This window comes from Bacillus rossius, chromosome 2 (assembly GCF_032445375.1).
Source record: "Bacillus rossius redtenbacheri isolate Brsri chromosome 2, Brsri_v3, whole genome shotgun sequence".
NCBI lineage: Eukaryota > Metazoa > Arthropoda > Insecta > Phasmatodea > Bacillidae > Bacillus > Bacillus rossius.
Window position 1 is genome coordinate 55,744,243 of NC_086331.1, and position 22,130 is coordinate 55,766,372.

Here is a 22,130-nt window from a genome sequence, read left to right on the forward strand (position 1 = left end):
ATTAGGGGTGGGAGGTCAGTCTGCCGGTGGCTTCCGTGGTGGAAGAATCCATTGTCATTTTACTTTGAATGACCTCACCGGGTTCAAACTGAGGATCCAATGACGTTAGTGCTTTATTTATTAAAATTTTATCAACTGCATTTTTTTATGCATTTTTAAATTTTTCCCAGTTTTTTCTGACGATAATTACAGATTTTCAAGTTGGCAGTCATAACGAAAAGTGCAACGTCCTAGAATCCATGATGGCGCGTGTGACGTTAGCAAGATTTTATTAAAATTTTAATATGGTAATTAATTATTTCAACATTTTTTAATTTATTAATTACCTTTTAACTCTTTTTGGGAATCGAACTGAGGACCGAGGTGGATTAAGTAATTATATATTTGAATTTAAAAAAATTGTTCTTATTTTTACGATTTTTTTCAAAATTTTTTGTTTAAAAATTAAAGAATTTCAAGTTTACGATTAAGGTCAAGGTCAAAGCTCCCGTCCAGAGGCTTATTAGAGGATTGTCGATAGGGAATCTAAGCCTCTATGAGAAATCTTCGTTTTTTTAAAAGCATAAATCTTTTGAGGCATTTCTAAGTTATAATATTTTTTTTAAAATTTTGAGGAATAAAACGGAAAATTTTCCTGAAAACGGGAATTTTCCTCTCGATGAAGGGATATATTTTAGGAATTTGAAGGAATTTGGAGTTATTTTAAAGGAATTTTTGACACCAAGGTTTCCGCCGTGACGTCACAATCCTATATGGCGGTCGACTTCTCGCTCCTAAAACGAGAACTAGGGCCAGGAGCCCCATTGTTATACTACCCAACAAATAACTGCATCCTGATTATGCCCAAGTATGTGAAATAGATGCCCTGGTAACAGAAAATAAAGAAAAATATTGACATTCCTTACCTATTTCACGAAACTTGCCTTTTTGGCGCTCTTACGGACATTTAAATCATTTAATTATATCTATATTCGAAAGAAGCATTTGTTTGTTACAGTTTTGCTTGTTACTCTTAGCTCAGAAGTTTGCAATCACCCCAAAATTAGCATACTTGGCTTGAATTTAACGGCTGTAAAAATAGTTTTCAGTACGACCAATGGATCCCAGCACGATGGAAAAGAAAGGTTAAGTTATTTGTCTCTCTTGCGTATTTTAAGTTCCCTGCATCGTTAGCGAAGCAATGTTTGGATATTTTCTTCGGCGAACAGTAGCGGAACATTCGGCGTCCTCACTTCGAACACAGTTTTCTAGTTATTTTCTTAGAAAACGAAGAGGCTTATTAAATTTCCATGCCGGTGTGAAATTATCCATTTTAACTTCTGAACGTTGACCCTAAATCATGTCTATATTACAGCACTTAAAATATTTCCTAAGGACATACATTTTCAATTACTTTCAACAGCAACTAACGATCATTTATTATCACGATTTGGTTGACAGGCTTATAAATTAGGTGATGATTCGTTACTTGTTATGTCTCAGGAAACATAATACCAAATTATTGACTGAACTTGCTTCTCTACTACCCCCTTGAGTTATCTTAAAAACCATTTACTATAAAAAAAACTTTTTTACTTGTCACTTTAATCAGTGTGATATTCTAATGACTATGCAGACTTAAAATATAATAACAGGTAAAGTCTAATATAATTTTTTTTAAGCTTAGGTAAACCACTGAAGATTTTTGTTTCATAATTCTATATAATTGTTAGTAACACAGCAGCACTGAAATATTTTTAGGAACATCAATGCATTGCATGAAACTAAAAAAAAAAAACAAGGATGCTGCAGACATACTTCAGCACTGTATTCATGCCATTAAATAGTGCACTTTTTGCATTTCTAGTTACAAGACTGTGTAAAATTTTGTTTGGAAGAGTTATAGACATGTACTTGTCTTAGGAAAACTACCTGGTAATTATGTCTAATGACCGTTAAAAAGCAAATAAAATATTGTGGTATTTTGCTATAAAGTCTGCAGAAAGAAAGAATTTATTTCTGGAAAGATGTCTCATTTATGGTTAGGAATTGCATCCACATACGTGATTTGTTTTTAAATCTATTTGTCTCGTGGTATGCCATGTACTCCAAATTAAATATTTGTTAGTACTCATATCAAGGAAGAAAGATGTGATGCATGGTAAAAAAAAACTAGTGCAAAATATACGGTATGACACATTTTCGATAAATATGCTTTATTAAATAGTGAAGTATGACCAAACAAAATATTGAAAATGAAAACCCGTAGCTCTTATTAAAGTGGTCTCGACAATATCATAACTGATTTAACTGATTATCATCAGTAATTCCGATTCATAATAAATGTTTTTCCTTTTAAAATAATATAGTAACTAACAGTAAAATACTATATGCACAAGATGGTATACAAATATTAATTATAATGATTATTGTACCGAATTGTAACTAATAAATAGTTGTTTAGCTGTAATCACTATTGTTCACAAAGTAAGAGAGGAAGTGTAAGTATGTACTTAACTTGGTAGAGACGCGATTATATAGTGTATTCTGTTAGCTCAAGGATAGACTCCGGCACTCATGTGTACTTTACATGCTCTGTCACGGCCTGTTTTAAAAGACAAAAAATAAGGGTTTAGGTATTGAATATGATACACCTGTAACCTAACTGTGGTGTCCTATCTGTTTCCGTTCTGTTGCCAAAATTCTGCGCATGTGCAGAGCTCACTTTTTCGTTGATTTCGTCCAGATTGCAGACTTGCGTCTGCTGCCATTAACTCATATATAATTATTTTTGTGATCATCTGGGGAAGTACCAAGCGTGTTGGGGTGCTAAATGAAACTTTATGATAGTGAAACTATCCTGTAATACATTTTGTACACTTTGATTTTCATAACAAGAATAAATCGCAAAATTAAAAGCGATTGAGAATATTAAAAAGGCCGTTCTATTTTTGTGCGATTGTGCTACTATCTGTAGTATTTTTGCCGTAATAATTGTATCAATGGTTGTGAAACATACACTAGAAGCGTTTAGAACCAGTTTCTAGTATCGCGCAGGGTACCGTTTATTAAAAAGGTTACCGATTTGTTTCCTTACTGGGATTCGGTTTGAACACGTTCTGGAATACGGCCCGCGAGTTAGGTTATGGTTCATGTAAACAAGCCAGTGCTTATTTGCTACCTTACCAGGACGTCTTGGAATACCGCCCTAAGTGTGCCCAATGCTCGGTACAAATAGTGGTTTTTCATACTTTTGAAATGAGTCCACATGATTGGGTCACAAAACTTATATCAGTTTATTACTTGTTCAGGGTCTATTAGGACATGTCAAGTCTACCGAAAAAAACACAAAATCCTCGTGCAGCTAGCACATAATACCTTTGTTAACTTTGTGGATTGTTCGGAAGCTATCAGCTGCGAATCATTTAAATGTATTCATAGAAATAACATGCATAGCATTTTTTTTAGTAATTTACTACATTGGTTTGTTTAATGCATTAATACTGTGTTCCAGGATTGCTTGAATGCAGTAGGGAAGCACTTCCACCCAGAATGCTTCTCCTGTACCTACTGCGGGACTTTGTTCAGGAACAACCCATTCTTCTTGGAGGACGGCCTACCCTACTGTGAATCAGGTGAGCAAGCACTTCCACCCATAATGCTTCTCCTGTGTCTAATCCGGTACTTTATTCAGGGACAAACCTTTCATTTTGGAGGACGGCCTTCTTTATTGTGAGTGAGGTAACCAAGCTATTGTGAGTCAGGTAACCAAGCACTTCTGCCCAGAATGCTTCTCCTGTACCTACTACCGGGACTTTGTTCAGGAACAACCCAATATTTTTGGAGGACGGCTTTCCTTAGAGTGTATCAAGTTTTCAAGCACTTCTACCCATAATGATTCTCCTGAGTCTAATGCAGTACTTTGTTAAGGAATAACACATACTTCTTGGAGGACGGCTTCCCCTTCTGTGAATCAGGTTAAACAGCAATTTATACGTTTGTGTGTAAGCTTCCATAGCTCAGGACATAAGGACATAGCATTTGTCTGGTTTCTAGACCAAAATATGCAAGAACGATCTGCTTAATTTTTTTCACAGAAAACAGAGTGCAGATGAGATAACAAAGTGGTAGTTGGTACCTTTAATAACTGATACCAGCACATTGCAGATAACCGCTGATTATATTATGCATAGGCAATTCAGCTGCACTTTGCAAGCAAAACAAGAAAATAAAAACGGGATTGTTCCCATAAAGTTTAACCTTTTTTTATTTATAGACGATGATAAAGTGGTGATGAGTTATTCTCGATGAGCTAGGTGCCTATTGTTAACGTTTTGATCAAATGTAATCAAATTCACAACCCAGTTGATGTCTAGCTCTGAGTTTACCAGCTGAGGGGACCATTGCTTGGCTCCGCACCATTCAAAATTCATCGAAGCTGTGACGTATGTGGGAAATAGTGTGTGTAAGTCCATATTGACCAACTTCATAAAACATAAATTAGGATGGCTGGACTGAGATTGATACTTGGATCCTTTAGAATGCTAGTCCATTGTCTTACCACTGTGCCACTTCGCTCCATTCAAGTACCCCTAGTATTAAATTGCTCGTATAGTTGGAGTCCAAACAAAAAAAAAAAGAGCTTTAAAATTTTGAATTAAATCCGTAAAATAAAATAAATTTTTCACAAAGCGTTTGTCAAGCCTCATTGGTGTAGTTCCGTAGCATACCTTACTCCCAGTACAATGGTCGTGGGGTTGAGTCTATCAGACTCTTTAACATAAGTTGGAAATATAACTTTCATATAATACGATTAAAAACTAAGCTATGCATGTAAGAATAATTTAGGTTATGGAAACTTATGAAACAGTGTTTTAATTGTACTGGTTTTTTTTTCAGACTGGAACGAATTGTTTACAACCAAGTGTTTCGCGTGCGGCTTTCCCATCGAGGCGGGAGATCGTTGGGTCGAGGCGCTAAGCAACAACTACCACAGCCAGTGTTTCAACTGCTCGGTGGGTGTCTGCGAGAACCACAAACCCATCATTGCTATCGGCAGATACACAAGAAACCAAGCCATATGCTATTACCATGGTTGAGCATGCAACAAATAACCTTGTGGCATGGAGTGACACTACAATTTTTTTTTTTAAATTATTATTTGATCAAATGCAATGTAATTTTTATTTTATGTTGCCACAAAAAATTTTCATTTCTATCAGGAAATTCTAAGCACTTTAGGTTTATTTTTAAAATAAGTTTTTTAACTACACCAAAGGAATTGCCAAGAAGAAATATTTATTTGTACCATCACAATTATTATCAAAGTCGTCTCCCTCCAGCTCAAAACGGAAAAATTTGATGGGCAGATTTTTCACAATTTTACCTCTTTCATGGGGAAAAAGGATCCATGATGCCATTCATTAATAATAAATAAGAAGAGGAAAATCATTATTTACTAAAAAAAAAATGAACAATAGTGTGTAAGATTCAGTTACAAAACGTTTTTAACTAAGGCACCTTGCTTCTTTTTTTTTTTTTTTTTTTGAAACTCCATTGACGGCAAATGTTTAGCATGGCTAACACATTTAGGGCGCGGTTACACGGGAGTCTGAACTACTTCAGGTGAACATGTTCAGCTGTTGAGTGCGGTTACACACAGTCTGAACATGTTTCGTTCGAGGCCATTTCTCATTTAACTTAAACAGGTTGGCAAAGTAGTTCAGATCGACATATCTTCTACATTAGCCTCTGATTGGCTGGTTAGAATATAAACAGTCTTTTGCAGAAATTCTAGATGGAAAGTGTTTCTGGCACAAGTTCGAGTAATATTTTACCGAATGCAACAAAAAAACCAACAGATAATTATACATATTTTTTAATTTATCCTGACCTTTATTTTCTTAAAACTGAGATAGGTACTCTCGCTCAAAAAATAATAAAAAATTTTACTGTGCATGTTTGAATTCCCGATTTGTAAAAAAATATTGAGCAATATGTAAACACATTTCATTTCTGCTGATAATGCTGTATAAACAAGTGAGAAAATCCCGCGTTTTCTGGATGCAATTAAAAAATAGAAATCAACAACACAGTCATTCGTTGACAGTAGACAATCGGTTTTAGAGCTAAACACACTTTTCAGCAACTACCGTGTAACCGCACACTTTCGCGTTTGTAAACGTGTTTACTTAAACATGTTCACCTGAAGTAGTTCAGGGTCCCGTGTAACCGCGCCCTAAATCTGGTTCAACTGCCCCCTTTACCCCCTCTCCATCTGGATACACCCTTGATTGGTATCGTCAATTTTAAACAAATTCAATCGTAACCCATTCAGTAGATTCGTTTACTGAAGCGGACAAAAATATCCCAAATATACATTGTGTTCATCCAATCTTGAATGTTTGAAAGTCATGGTGTACATTCTAGTCGACATCATAAGTAGTTAGGTTATGCCGATCCGGGGACAGTGGATTATGGATTAGGAGCAAGGAGCAGTGACCTTAGACTCCTGACATCACTTCCGGCCGCCATCTTTGATTACATAACTTCCGGCCGCCATCTTGGATTACGTCACTTCCAGCCGCTATCTTGGATTACATCATTTCCGGCTGCCATCTTAAATGACACGGCCGCCATTTTGGATTACGTCATTTCCATACACCATTTTGAATTCTAGAACTCTCTACCATTTTGATTTCCAGTATTTAATATTATGAAGTCAGAGCCGCAGTTTTTAATGACACCTTTTGCAATTTTCTTTACGATCGCCATCTTTGATTATGACATCACAACAGTCATTTGTTTTCGTCTGCTGGAGGCCGCCATCTTGGATGTTGTAAATATCGCCATCTTGATTTTTTTCTTCTGTACTGGGGGCCGCCATCTTGATTTTACATTATGTTCCGCCATCTTGGATTTCCCCATCTTTGTTTATGATGTTTGTTTCTAGAGAGCATCACCATCGCTCTATTCATACACATAAGGTCAATATTTCATTACATACCAATGTTATTATGGTCCTGATCAATATATTAAAGTATTGTTTTTATACAAAATACATTCGGAACTGCTGAGATTCGAACCATCATACAGCTCTGACCTATAGGTTGGAAAAAACATACGCCTTTAACCGCTCGGCCATCAAGACAATTACCGATCTTAGAATTAAATAAGGTATATATAAAACATTAACACACATATTCGGACTTGTAATATTTTTATTGAAAGTAATAATAGCATCATCTTTTCGAGAATTATACAACATATATATATTTTTTATTATTGTTTCAATACTCGCTACCTGGAGCACTAGTGTCTAGCAGTGTGTGCAGTGGCCATCTTGTTTTCAATATTCACTACTAGGAGCGCTAGTATCACTTAGTACACACACATTATCTGCTAGAGGGTGTTATATTAGTTTAATTCTGCCCTGCTGGAGTGTAGTGCTGTCTTGACCTATAACATCTTAAATATTTTCCTCACCTTGAACTTTACACTATACTAGATAATGCCCGGCATGCGTTGCAATGCCTCAATCAATTTTTTTTTGTAATTTTTTAAACGTATACTAAGCATCTCTCTTTATCTCTCTAATTCTCTATCTTTCTATGTATATCTCTATAACTCTCTCTATCTTTCTATTTATATCTCTATCTCTCTATATATCTCTATATATCTTTCTAGCGGACCCGACAGACATTGTCCTGCCCAAATGTACTTTTTGTGAGATATGGATATGGCGGTAAGTATTTCTACGCTGGACATTTTGTATCTTCTCATTATACATACCCCTCCTCTTGGGCACGCCACTGCCGTTACCAAAAACCTTTCCCATGGTTACGTAGAAGGCAACAACAATGCAAAAGCCCGTTGCCATGGAGGCTAATTATCAACAATGCTTAGTTTTTTTGCTTTTAAAGCGTGTATTTTTAGTTTTTCTTAACTCAGAATCGAGATAAAATATCCAATTGTGAATCTAAACCATCCTCGAATCCCCGTGAACTCACACACAAAATTTCATCAAAATCGCGTACAAACAGACAGACAGAAAAAGTACTGTTTTATTATAGTAAGATAGATAGATTATTCTTACATGTTCGCATCCATGCAGTATATGAAAAATCAGCATGCATAGCCCCACACCTATAACTATACTTATCTGCTGCCCACGACATTTTCCGCATGGAATTTTGTATTATCTTGCACCATTTAGAAATTTAAACATTATAACATAACAGTTGATACAGTTGTAGTAGTTTTCTTATGTTCACAAATGATAATTTTTCTCACCTCTATTTCAGTCTTTGCAATAAAAATATGTTACTACCTAAATTTTGAGTAAATATGTTTCTACTTTCAAATGTAATGACGGGAAGACACTTCATAAAATGTCTTTGTAAACCACATTTACTGTTTTTTCCGTCTCGAGCTAGAATGTAAAGATTGTCTGCATTACTGACCCGCGAGCAAGCTACATACATTTCAGAGAGAGAGAGAGAGTGAGAGAAAGACACCTATTGAATGTCTATCTAACTAATTTTTTTATGAGAGCATATTTTCATTAAATAAATCATGAAATCATTCAACGATAAAAGCTGTTTATTTAATTAAGCGGACGGGTTCACTCCAAGGAGAAAATTGACGCGGCGAGACCTCGTGGACATAGAGAAATGACACACACTCACTATTTGTGTGGCTATGAAACATGATTTTTTTCTGCAATTTAAATTGTAATATACAAAAAGGGTATTGAAAATTGAAACAAATATGGCGACGCTATAAACTGTCAGGATCTTTATTTTTTTCTTACTCTCTACTTAGTTCCTTACAATAGCAAAACTTAATGGCTTCTAATAATGCGTTGCAATTTTTGCTTTTAAAGCGTGTTTTTTTAGTTTTTATTAACTCAGAATCGAGATAAAATATCCAATTGTGAATCTAAACCATCCTCACTATTTGTGTGGCTATGAAACATGATTTTTTTTTCTGCAATTTCAATTGTAATATACAAAAAGGGTATTGAAAATTGAAACAAATATGGCGACGCTATAAACTGTCAGGATCTTTATTTTTTTCTTACTCTCTACTTAGTTCCTTACAATAGCAAAACTTAATGGCTTCTAATAATGCGTTGCAATTTTTGCTTTTAAAGCGTGTTTTTTTAGTTTTTCTTAACTCAGAATCGAGATAAAATATCCAATTGTGAATCTAAACCATCCTCACTATTTGTGTGGCTATGAAACATGATTTTTTTTCTGCAATTTCAATTGTAATATACAAAAAGGGTATTGAAAATTGAAACAAATATGGCGACGCTATAAACTGTCAGGATATTTATTTTTTTCTTACTCTCTACTTAGTTCCTTACAATAGCAAAACTTAATGGCTTCTAATAATGCGTTGCAATTTTTGCTTTTAAAGCAGGTTTTTTTTTTTAGTTTTTCTTAACTCAAAATCGAGATCAAATATCCAATTGTGAATCTAAACCATCCTCGAATCCCCGTGAACTCACACACAAAATTTCATCAAAATCGGTCCAGCCGTCTAGGAGGAGTTCAGTGACATACACACGCACACAAGAAATATATATATAAAGATTGGATTATAGCATTTATGTTCGTCATCTTTTCGCCAACACTATCTTGGAATCATCACATTTCACATTACTGTCGACACCCTGAACTTCCAGCCATCTTGGACTATACCATCACATTTGACTTATAACATATCCACACCGCCGCCATCTTAGATTTTGTTATCACCCACTTTAATCTTGACCACCAACATATTGTATTATCACCTCATGAATGCACCCACCATACTTGATTATATAATCATACTATCTTTCATCCTCTGCTAGAGTTTGTAGATTAATTATTCGTAATGAGCATCACATGGTCATCCCAAATACTAAGATAAAAAAAAAATTATTACCATTAAACTTATCACCGCCAAAGTCATACCGTAGAATTGTGCACTGTTGAACTCTACTCAAAATCGACATACATAGCTTACGTTTTCTTTACGTGCTTTCATTTGCGCTTACAATTTCTTTGAGGGCTTTCATTTGCGCTTACATTTTCTATATGTTCTTTCATTTGCGATTACATTTTCTTAACATGCTTTCATTTGCGACTACATTTTCTTTGAGGGCTTTCCTTTACACTTATGTTTTCTTTGAGTGTTTTAAGTTTCGCTTATGTTTTCTTTACATGCATTCCTTTGCGATTACATTTTATTTATATTGTAACTCAGTATCACATGTAAACAATATTTAAGTATCCATATATATAATTAATCTTAATAGCAAATGTTATGGCCATGCATGCATCCTTATTTTTATAGTTGTCACCATTAATTAAGCAGGATAAATTAAGGGAAAAAAATCATACTATACATAAAAAATTTATTTTATTTACAAAGTTTATTATATACACAGTCTTTTACATAAAGTAAAACATCTATACTGCGTCAAAATGACTAATTCTCAGCTCCAGATGGTTCACCGAATTCAGCGTCCAACCAGATCCTTTACCCATATAATCATCTTCTTCCTTGCAGAGTTCTTCTATACTCTGTTTAACTGACTGATAAACTTCGTCAGAATCGTAAATTGCAGCAGCCGATGTCTTGAAAGCACGCTTGATCACTCGATTCTCGTGCGGCTCCGGTTTACCATATAGACAATCCAGCCATAAGTTATATTTTAAAGGCCCATGCGATGCTCTATCATCCATAATCTGTTGTATTATATTCATCTCAATATCACTCAGAAAAGTGCAAATATATTTTGCCTCACAAATAGTATTTAGATAATAATAGTGTTTCAGAACTCCTCCAAAAGGAAATTGTGCCAAGTAAAATTAATAAATATCCATTATCATTTGTCAGTAACTGACCAAGCACACTGTTAGATTTATGTCCAGATGAAGATGCGGGTGGTTGTTGCTGCTGATCTCCTTTAATGCTGGAGCCTGTGCGCATGGGTACCTCTAGTTAAAATTGAGGAGTCGTGACGTTCACATGCTGTTCTACAGGCAAGCGAACTGCACCTTTACAAATCTTCATATGTCTTTTCATATTATCTTTGCAAGTAAACCATTAATAGCACCTATCACATTGAAACTTCACATGTGAGGGATTCCTGACACAAATACTTCTCTCTTCCCTTCGCGCATGATGAGCAAATGCAAACATCATGTCGCAGTAATTGCAAGGATGTCTATTTGATGTGCCTTCCAAGACTTGAGCAGATGTGTTCGACGACGCAACACCTAAACTATTTGACACATCAATGCAACGTGGTTGCGGAGATATCATCACCAGTGACCACATAACTCTTCCTTTACATATTTCTTCATGTGTTTTTTTTTAATTATTCGCAGCGAGTAAATGTTTTTTGACATTCATTACAGAAAACAATAGTGCGAGATGGATTCTTCAGGCAATTACTCTTCTCATGACGTCCCATACTAAAACTTGTTGAGAACATCATACTACAGTGCGGACACCGATGCTTCATTGGTGGTGATGGCTCCATGCAGGATTCCGAAGAACTAGGGGTAGATTCCATACTCTCCCCAGATGCCTTTGTAGTTAAACAAGAAAGAGAGCTCCCAAGCGATATTCACTCTTCGGAGTCAGGATGACAACTAAGCTACTAATTCCGTCCACATCCCTACATATAAAGCCAAACCCTAACCCCACTACGGCACTCTTCACATCATCAACATGTTTACTTAGGACTCAGCTTACATAGGGTCTCTCTCTCTTCTACTTGAAATCATTCACCTATCCTAGAATTCTTGAAACTATCTAGATGATGCAGATTCATAACCTGACCAATGCACTCACGATATCATTCTTTGTATGGTAAACACAACTAAAATACATCTTCTCCAACTGTCATGATCTATTATTAATAAAATGCCTCGAATCCTCTTAAATATTAACATCTGTATAGGACTTTGCACACCTCATTTAATTTCAAAACTCACAGCCACTATATTTACGCGGAACCATAAATCATTAATCTAATACTATTTCAAATCACAGTCTTAAGCCGGCATATTTGTGTAATATTATCCGCTGTATTATTTTGTATAATTGCCATTCCCACCTAACCTACTGACATAATACTTAGATAATGTTATGTAGCATTCCGTCCAATTATATCAGTCAAAGTCGTAATCGTGCATAACTATACTCTAGCCATTGTTCCAAAGCAGCCAGAATGTAATACTTTCAAGTATCATCCCATCATCATCATACTACTTAATATAATTCCATAAAAATTTACTATATGCAAACATTATCTACACCATATTAAATATGTACTAGGTCCACCAAAAAATCCAACATGAACATCAGTCAAAAGACAGTTTTAAATCTACAAAATATAACATACATTCCTATTCCTCAGCCCGCAGTACCCAATATTCATCAGCTTTCAAACTCTTTAAATTAAAGATTTAATTATGTATTTCCTTTCATTCTTTGAATGTTTCTTGCAGTAAAGAATTTTGAGTCAAATACCACTCACAGACATAACCAGTCACATCATGCCATACAGAAATCACAGCATATACCGACTTAACCACAGGATAAACCAATATAGCATGTTCAACTAAATAGATAATACTTAAGATATGTACAAAGTCCGATCTAACATTCTGGTCGAGTAATTGCATATGAATAAAAAATTATGAGGAGGGTACATACACGCTAAGTCATTACATACGAATACAAATATGAGGAGGAGGGATCGTAGCATATGGATAAAAATATGAGGAGGATGGATCGTAGCATACATATCACACCAAACTTTTCTCAAATACCAACTATATCAACCAGAAAGTAAATTATAAGAGTTCTGTTTCCAATTTAAATTACTTTCCGATCGATCATTCTGATACCCAGGCATAAAACACATAAATATCGTCGAAGATCAAAAGAACGGCAAAGTGAACATAAAAATACTGGTCACAGTCTAAGCCATAAGATCTATGTCCATCGCATTTATATCTACCATTTCCCTTTTACACCTTAAGTGTATGAAATGTAAGGCCAGCAAAAATAAATACCTGATACATATTGCCCATTTTAATTGTCCTTTTCACGATGTAAATACTTGTAGTGATTATGCTGTAGAGATTCCGAATAAAATTTCTTACTTAAATAACAACTACTATGCCACGAATTAATATAATAAGTACTGATAATAACTCTCCTTACCCACATAATATGAACGTAAAGACAAAAATTACTCAACATTTTAGTATATCTACACAACATCAATATATAAAGTCATGTGTATAAGTATTTACAAAACTTGCAAGAATCGAGAAGTTAAACCATACAGGCTAAACATTACTTTAAGCATTAAATATGTAGATCATAAATATATTATTTTCCGAAGGATTGAACATGTATTTGGCATAAGCATTGCCGCTAAGCTACATACATACAAGTTAATGGCATTAGAACTCATTCGATTATTGAGTAACAATATTGAAGCAACATCTATAATGTAATGTTAAAAAAAAGGAGCAGTAAATTAAATGAGAAGGATCTAGAATTAACAACCAATGCTGGAGTTTGGCTCACAGCTTTATTTTACTATATATCACTGATACAGTTAGGTACATTATACTAGGAACAAGTTCTTACACTTTCAATTACGTCCAACAATATTCGGTGATTCTGGATTCAGCTGCGAAAACATATCATGAAAGAAAATGTTCTTTATCAGGTTTTTGCAATTAGACATTACTTCATGTGGTATATCCTCAAGTTAAATCTCTTTAGGTGAATATTTATTACACACAGTTAATGAACAATCATTTCCAATTGCTTCACTTATAAATCACATCATCAACATCATCCCGAAGCTGGTGATATCATGTAAACTGAAGGCCAGTCCCATAGTAGTATCTGCTGGGCTGGATGCTTTCATAAGAATCAAATTATATGTTGCAGCGACTCATGTGCACATTCAAACTATCGCCTCGCGAAATCAACTTTCCACACCTATCACACTGATGTGACTTGGAGGTAGGATTCACAAGGCAATGATGTTGTTCATGTCGCCGAGCACTACTGCTGCTTGCAAACTTCTGCTTACAATATCTACACAAAATTTGGATTTGCATTTAGTTTTCCCGTTACACTTCACAATATGGAAGTTAAAATTTTCTCGCCCCCGCCAAAAAACTTTCCACATTTGTCACACAGAAGTATTATATCGGGGGAAAGTCTTCATACACTCATATTTTCCAACACGTGATGATTCTGGTGACATTATAGGTGATGTAGGCGTTGGTGATGACGGGTGCGATGATATTTGAAATTTACGCTATGGTTAAGAGGCGACACATAGCTTTGGCAGTAGCGGGTTGTGGATGAAAATATATTATTAAAAAGAAGCATAGTTTACAAGGCGAACTTTCATATGAACTGCGTATAACTGTGCAAGCTTATTAATTAGACCCTCCCGTTTATTAAAATGGGTGAATGCTACTTTGCTTGACTTTGATAAATGTGGAGTGTAGAAATGGCCGTTATGCCCTGAAGAGATTTATTATTTAAATTATGTTTACCTGCGAGATTTGCCCTCGGAACTAAAACATTTTTAGTGCAGCCGCCTCGTTCTGACTGAGTGATATTTTCCATGGCACATTTGACTGAACTATATCAACACATTTTCTGAAGGTCACGGTTATCAGATGTTTGATTCTTGGAAGCAAGACGTGCAATAATTGATGGTCGTGCACGTGTATAAATCCGGCTCCCAGTAGGACTCTTTTTGGAACTTTCATAATTACTTGTTTTTATTATATAGTATTTTTATAGTATTTGTATTTTCTGATTTTATAGGTTATTTGGTTCAGGTAATTGCTATGCATAAAGGTTTAATTTTTTTGTTTATGAATCTTACGAAAGATGTTATTAATAATAAAATTTTGAGTAGCCTTAATCTGTTTGATTTTTGAAATGAGCCAAAGTCTTGCTGTATACGTTCGTAATTATTCTCCCTTACATAGATCGACCGCCAGGGTGCAACTTTTGGAGCGAATTACCTATTTTTGGTTTTCCCTGTTTTTTGTATTGATAGTTACCCAGGGTGAGTCGGGGACGGGACCCCCCTTCCAATTTGACCGGAAGGCGGGTTTCAGTAGGAAAGATCTACTTGAATTCGGCTGGAATGTATTCTCACTTTTCACTTTAAGGATTCTTCCATTGTCATCATTCTTCCATAAATCATCAACGTCCTTCAATTTAAGTTCTTTGTCGAGATATATATAGGAATATAGTATATAACTTATGCTAAAACATATAATATGTTTAAGCATAAATAATTTTTAATTTTAGATATGTTAACATATATATGCTTCAGCATATGTTTTAAATATATCTAATACAAATATGCAAGCATAAAAGATATGGTTCCCACCTACATTAGAAAAGAAATTGGCCGTCGTGGGAGATAATTTATTTTATTATAGCTGATATTTCTTTAGCTGACTGCAGGCAGGGACGTAACTAGACATTTTTCCACCCGGGGCAACATCTCATCTTGGCGCCCTCCCCCCCCCCCCCCCCCCCGAGCCATTTTAATTTTTCCCCAAATCAAAAAAGAAAAATTTACCGACAACACGTCATCATACGACTACATATGAATTCCACAATTCCAAATATGTTTTATTAATTAGATAACAAACAAATGTATTTATTTACAGCAATTTCATTTTTACTACAAGATAAAATACCCACTTATGTCTAAGCTACTTAATGGACATATAATCTAAGAGTAGCATGTTTGATATATACTTTCACAATTTTTACAGAAATGCTGCAAATGAAATGAAAAGTTTATCATCAAATGACAGAACAATAGGTGTGGACTGAATCGACAAAAGGAACAGGATATTTGATTATGATAAATAGAGTTAATATTATGAATAAAAGATTTCACTCAAGTTGTTATCTTGAGAATCATAACTACACATTATACACAATAGCTTAATCTACTGGCTAATTGTGATAAAAAAAATTAATTCACACACAGAAAGCTTGAACTAAAACTTAACTTTACGGGCTCTTTTGGCTGCAAATGTTTTTACAATGCCCTCAAAAGACAGCTTTGAAACTAACTTGTGCTCTATTGATATGATGCTCAGGTTGGTTAGTAGTTGCTGACCTGTTCAATTTCTAAGGTAATTTTTATGATTTTTAGTTTGCTAAAACTCGTTTCATTAGAGGCGGTTGAGACTGGTATGTGCAAAAAATTCTCAATGCTGTCGTTATGTTGGGGTATGCGTCTTCAAGCACATTCTTATATATTAATGGCAGAAGATCTGCTGGTGAAGCGGTTTTCATATTAGGGCTTAAATCCAAGGCATGATACTTAAAACTTTCAACTTCTATCGCCAGCTCGTCCCTGTTTAAGTCTTCTTTATATGTGGTAGCTAAATCAAGTGCCTGTTTCTTCAATTCTTCTCCATTTAGTGTTTCAAACAGAGCTCCATTGAGGAAACCAAATAAACTATTCATGTTTTGAATAGCTTGAAACTTTTGTCTCAGTTCACTCAGAATCCGATCTATTATTTGTATAATCAACAGTCTGAACTTTTTTTCTTCTGAGAATTCATAGCTTTCATCTTCACCCTTTTCATCAACCATACGCTTTTTCTTTCTTCCCCTTGTTTGAAATGAGGATTTAGGTTAAGCTTTTCTGCTATTTCTTTCGCTTCTCTGATTGCGTTTGTGGAACTATTTAACCTTTCTGATCCTAATTATGATATCAGACGGTTAATATGTTTTGCTGATAGATCGATAGTGATGTCATCTCTTTGTAATAATTTGTTGACGATATCAATGCGGCTTAGTTCCCTATACCAAAAACAGGAAAAGACAATGAATTCAAACTTTCTGACATTTCTTAGAAAATAAGTTGCTTCTGTTTTTGTTTCAGCTGTTGTTATTAGGCTGGTCACGAGATCATTCAAAGCATCTATAATCTTTTATAGATGCTTATATATTACAGCTACAGCTTCTCTCTTAGCCGACCATCTGGTATTGCTTTGCAGTTTGAGAGATAAGAGAACATGTTGCACTAGAACCTCCCATCTATTGGTGGAGGAAGCAAAAAAATTGTAGAGACAATTAAGTTAGCCAAAGTAGGACTCTGCCTCTGGTGATAAGCTAGCAGCATTCACCCCAACTAAATTAAGCGAATGTGCTGCACATTGCACAAAATATACCAAACTATTTACTTCTTTGATTCGAGATTGAACTCCTTTTGACATACCAGCCATGTTTGACCCATTATCATATGACTGCCCTCTGCAGTTCTTAATATCTAATCTATCATTTCTGAGTTTTTCTAAAATCTCTTCTGAAAGAGCCAATCCAGTTTTTTCACTAACTTTTATGAAATAAAGAAAACTTTCCACTATCTCAGGGCCATTTTCGGTGATCTTCACGTAACGAAGAACTTCAGACATTAGTTCAAAATGGCTTAGATCGGGTGTGCAGTCAAACATAATGGCAGTTATTTAGGAGCTTTGATGTCATTAACTATATGTTCTCTTATTTTTCCAGCGATAATTTCTAAAAATTCATTTTGAATATAAGGAGAAAAGTAGCTGACCTGGCCCTTTTTATGGCGGAGAATGTGCTCTTTCAGTTGGGGATGATAAAGATACCAGCTCTATTGTGTTTAAAAACTTGCCAAATCTAGGGTCACCAAAGGGATTCATCGGAACCTCTTTATTGACTACCTTGTTTTGCTAAATGTATAATAACATCAATTATTATATACAAAACTCCTCTCCAGTGTGTTTCCTCCTGTGCTATTTGATCCTGCAGCTCTTTATCAATACCAGAGCATTTATTTAAGGATAATTCCAATGTTTTCCACGAGCAAAAACACTTTTTGTGGTTAAGTGAATTTTCATGCTCAGGAATCCTTTCACTCAACTTTTTCCATTGAGTGAAACCTTCCTCCTTGGCCAAAACAGATACTTTTTGTTCAGAGAACATGTAGGAAAAAAGTTTGCATGGTACACGAAACAAGGCATTTTTTTATTGACTGTTTGTTAGCCATGTTCGGCGTACCTTTAGACCACCAGCCAATGTTTTGGTGAACCAGTCTTTGGTTAAATTCCTTCCATCTCTTGAGGTGTTACTTAGATCAGGCTCTACCTTCCCCTCGTTCAATAATCCTGATACTATAAAGCATTTTTCTGTATCCGAAAAGGCTGCAGGCCACTTCCCGGGGTCACTGAAATCAAAATGAATAGCGGGCTCACCCTGGACGAGGTTCTTTGTCGCAATTGTAGAATCAGAAAAAAATGCCTTTGATGTTCCAACAGTAGTCGTAAAATGCTGCTCAGATACAGTGCATGGTTGGAACTCATCTTCATTGATGACTTGTGTTACTGGAATTTGAAGTTCTTCTTGATGGCTTCTTGCCAGCTCACTCTCTGTTCCAGTTACACATACCTCTTGAATTGAATGTTCCTCAGGATACTTACTGCTACTGCTACCACCTACAAAACAAAACCAAAGTAATTAGACTTGTTTGATCAATGAGTAAGTCTAGATATGTGATTTCTGTGTAAGCTATTGCTGTACTGTTTTGAAATTCTTTTTGAGCTTGTAAATCCTATACTCTTTTTCTGAAAATTTTTTTATAAGACTAACCATTGCTGCAAAGGGTTGAAAAAAGAGGGGTGAAATTAAAAAAAAGGATAAAATTCGTACCATTAACACTATTAAATTTATTACTTTTTATTGTAAAACCTAAAATACTATCTACAAGCTTCGTCTAAATTAATTTTTTTTATTTGCCCAGCCATTACTGCAAGGGGCGGAAAATAACAGGGGTTGAAGACAAAAAAAAATCATTACTCCCTTAGTAGGCACACTATTAAATCGGTACAAATTGTTTGAAAATCATAATTTTTCTAAAGCATTTGTATTAAAATTGTTTTGATGATTCAAACCATTATTGCAAGGAGTTGAAAAAACTTGGGGTTGGAGTAAGAAAATAAATAATATTTTTCAACTATGTACACTACAAATCCATTTCTATTTTTTTTTTTAAATTTCTAAATATTGTCTAAAACTATTATTAAAATAATTTTTTATCTGACCAAGTATTACTGCAAGTAACATGGTTTGAAATTAAAAAAGATGCATTATATTTATTAAATATACCTATATACTATCGAATCCGTAATAATTTATTTATAAATTTTTAACTTCATCGAAAACTTTGGCTGAAACAATTTTTGATGAAAATAATTACTACCGCATACACAGGATTTGAAATTTTAAAAAATTCAAAACATCCTTAGTAAGTTGTAAGTATCAAATTTGTTCGAATTTATTTTAAACTGTCTTAATATTATCATAATCCTTGGTGCAAATTATATTTTAGTAAGACCACGTTTTTAGTGCACGGAATGAAAAAAAAAGTGTTAGAAGGTCAAAAAAATTAAATAATTACCTACCTTATCTTACACGGAGTCTTCAAAATACTTCCAGAGTAGCCTAAATATGTATTATTTCGAAATCTACATACGCCTGTAGACTGTGCCGAAAGGGATTTTTTTTAAATCTTTATTTCAAAGGTCGATTTGATCCAATTTCCATAAAAATATTTTTATATCCTGGCTACCGAACTGGTATCTTAAGATTATTGCTAATCCATCCAGTATTTTTGAGTTTTTATAGTGAACCTTGCTCTCTCAAAATGCAGTCTGCGAAATCATTGATTTTAAAAAAAATATATGATTAGAAAATATTTACGTTACCGCTTTTCCAAGGATGTTAATATTAAGTACCCAAAAACCTACAAAATAGTACAATAATTGTATACACATAAATATCAAGTTTAATCATACATAATTTTGCTTTACAAAGCGTTGAATTAAACATATATTACCGGCAAATCGGCAGATAGACATACATGCGCAGCAAAGTACTAATGTCCTTTGTTTGTGTACAGACTTAAAAAAATGTTGTTAAAAATTATGTATTTGATCTAACGGTGGCCCTATTTAAGTTCTAATGCAATACTTTTCTATTACAAAAATAAAATAAGAAAGTAACATATAAAAAAAAATTGTTACCTTATATTTTTCAAGTAAGTTAATAACGTACCTTCTTCATTAACGTCTTTGACATTAAGCCAAGATGATAAAAAGGACGAAGACTGGCGAGCTTCTTTTTCTCGTTCTTTAGCTCTTCTTTTGAATTCTGCACCAGACGGGTTTTTTGACATGTTTTGAGATTAAACACGATTGTCAAACATAATTGAAAAGGTTTACGAAATTGTGTATTCACAAATAGCAAATGTGATGTAACTGAGAGAACAGAAATGCTCCACACATGAAAAGATACTCCCGGGCGAATGACCCTACTGGGTTGTGGTTGTGATCAACTGAAGCTATTTCAGACACCCGATGCCTGACCTGGCCTGGGCGGGGCGGTGGGGGTGAGAAATGTCGCGACTTTCCAAGGTCGGGTGGGGATTTCCCTCCATGGTTCCCACAGGGCCACGGCAGAGTTGCCAGACGTACAATCTAGAAGGTTTTTGTACCTACCAAAATTCAGTGGTATGTACCTACCAGTTACCACCGTACCTTCGCAAGTTAGAATGTACGCGAATAATATCATTTTTATTAGCTTATATACCTATTATATATCTTCCAATATGAATAATTCCGTTAAACTGCCCTCGACTTTTTTTGTTCTAACACTACGATATTTAAGTGTGTGTATATATATATATATATATATATATATATATATATATATATATTACAAATTACTCTGCCAGTTCAGCGCCCCTCCAAATGCGGCGCCCGGGGCACAAGCCCCGTCTGCCCCCCTCTAGTTTCGTCCCTGACTGCAGGCAGTTGTTATAAAAACAAATGTCAAAAGCTGTCTACACACATTCATCCGCAACGACATATTCTAATATTCAAATACATTGATATATCTCCTTCTCCAATTTATGATTTTATTTGTCTAAGTAGAAACATTTATTCTTGGTGTTGGAATTTTATTAGTCTACTATTAAAATAACATATAAGTTGTATTGGTTGTAGAAGCTAACATGGATTATTTATCGCTACCAGCATCAGTATCGGTATGTTACCTGATCTTTTCCTTGAGAAAGAATACTTCCCCCTTAGAGGTCTAGCGAAGCCATTCTTCTTTTGCGATCGTTATTGAGCATCCTGCATACCACATAAAAGAACTAAATAAATTATGACTCAACACAACACGTGGCGACATCTCATGCTAATAATCGGGACTATTTGTAACAAGTTCTTTTGTATGAGGTAACTTAATTCTCACTGATGAAATATGAAAAAAAATTCTATATAAGTAATGGATATAATTTAAAACACTTAGTTTGCATCTGGCATTAGTCTCAGTAACTAATATGAATCCTGATTTAGTGTCTGATGTATCGAAAGGACACAGGTGTAAGTTTTGCAGCAAAGAATTTATCTTGAGAAAGAATGGAAGACAACACGAGAAGAATGACTGTGTTAAAAAAATCCACTACGGAATATGATAAGTTGTGTTCGATGTAGCAAGTCGTTTACGCGGAGAGAGAGAGCTTAAAAATACATGACAGATCTTGTAACGCCAAGCCTGCGTACAAGCTAGAGAACAACGATGATTCTACTAGACTAAGGAAGGGTGATCTGCATTACAACAATAATTTTCCTTGTCTTGGGAGAGATTATGCTCGTGGCTCTTCCGATCTCGACAAAGAAGGACGTTGATGATTTATGGAAGAATTATGACAATGGAAGAATCCTTAAAGTGAAAAGTGAGAATACATTTCAGCCGAATTCAAGTAGATCTTTCCTACTTTGTAAAAATGATGGACTCCTAAAACTGAAGCATGAAGATGGTGATGAAGACACTTCAACACCATCGATATCGAATTCTTACGATAATCTGTGTGAAGACGATGCCTTCTATGGTGATTGCTACAGTGACTCTGAGGCAGTTGACAAAGGCATAGTCTGTGATGAAGCACCTAAAGCTGACAAGATCGAAGAATGTGGCGGTGTCCTCAGACCGAAACGATGGTAAAGATGTGTTATAAAAAATAAATC

The 22,130-nt window shown here is 34.9% G+C and overlaps 1 protein-coding gene across 2 annotated transcripts in view; it reads left to right on the forward strand.

Moving 5' to 3' along the window:
• LOC134529299 (PDZ and LIM domain protein Zasp) overlaps nucleotides 1–22,130 on the forward strand; it is a 243,982-nt gene that overhangs the window by 207,700 nt on the left and 14,152 nt on the right. For both annotated transcript variants that reach the window (XM_063363207.1, XM_063363209.1), the window contains exons 13-14: nucleotides 3,494–3,614; nucleotides 4,879–4,994. In XM_063363207.1, the coding sequence (XP_063219277.1) occupies nucleotides 3,494–3,614; nucleotides 4,879–4,994 (237 nt within the window). The remainder of the gene's footprint in view (nucleotides 1–3,493; nucleotides 3,615–4,878; nucleotides 4,995–22,130) is intronic.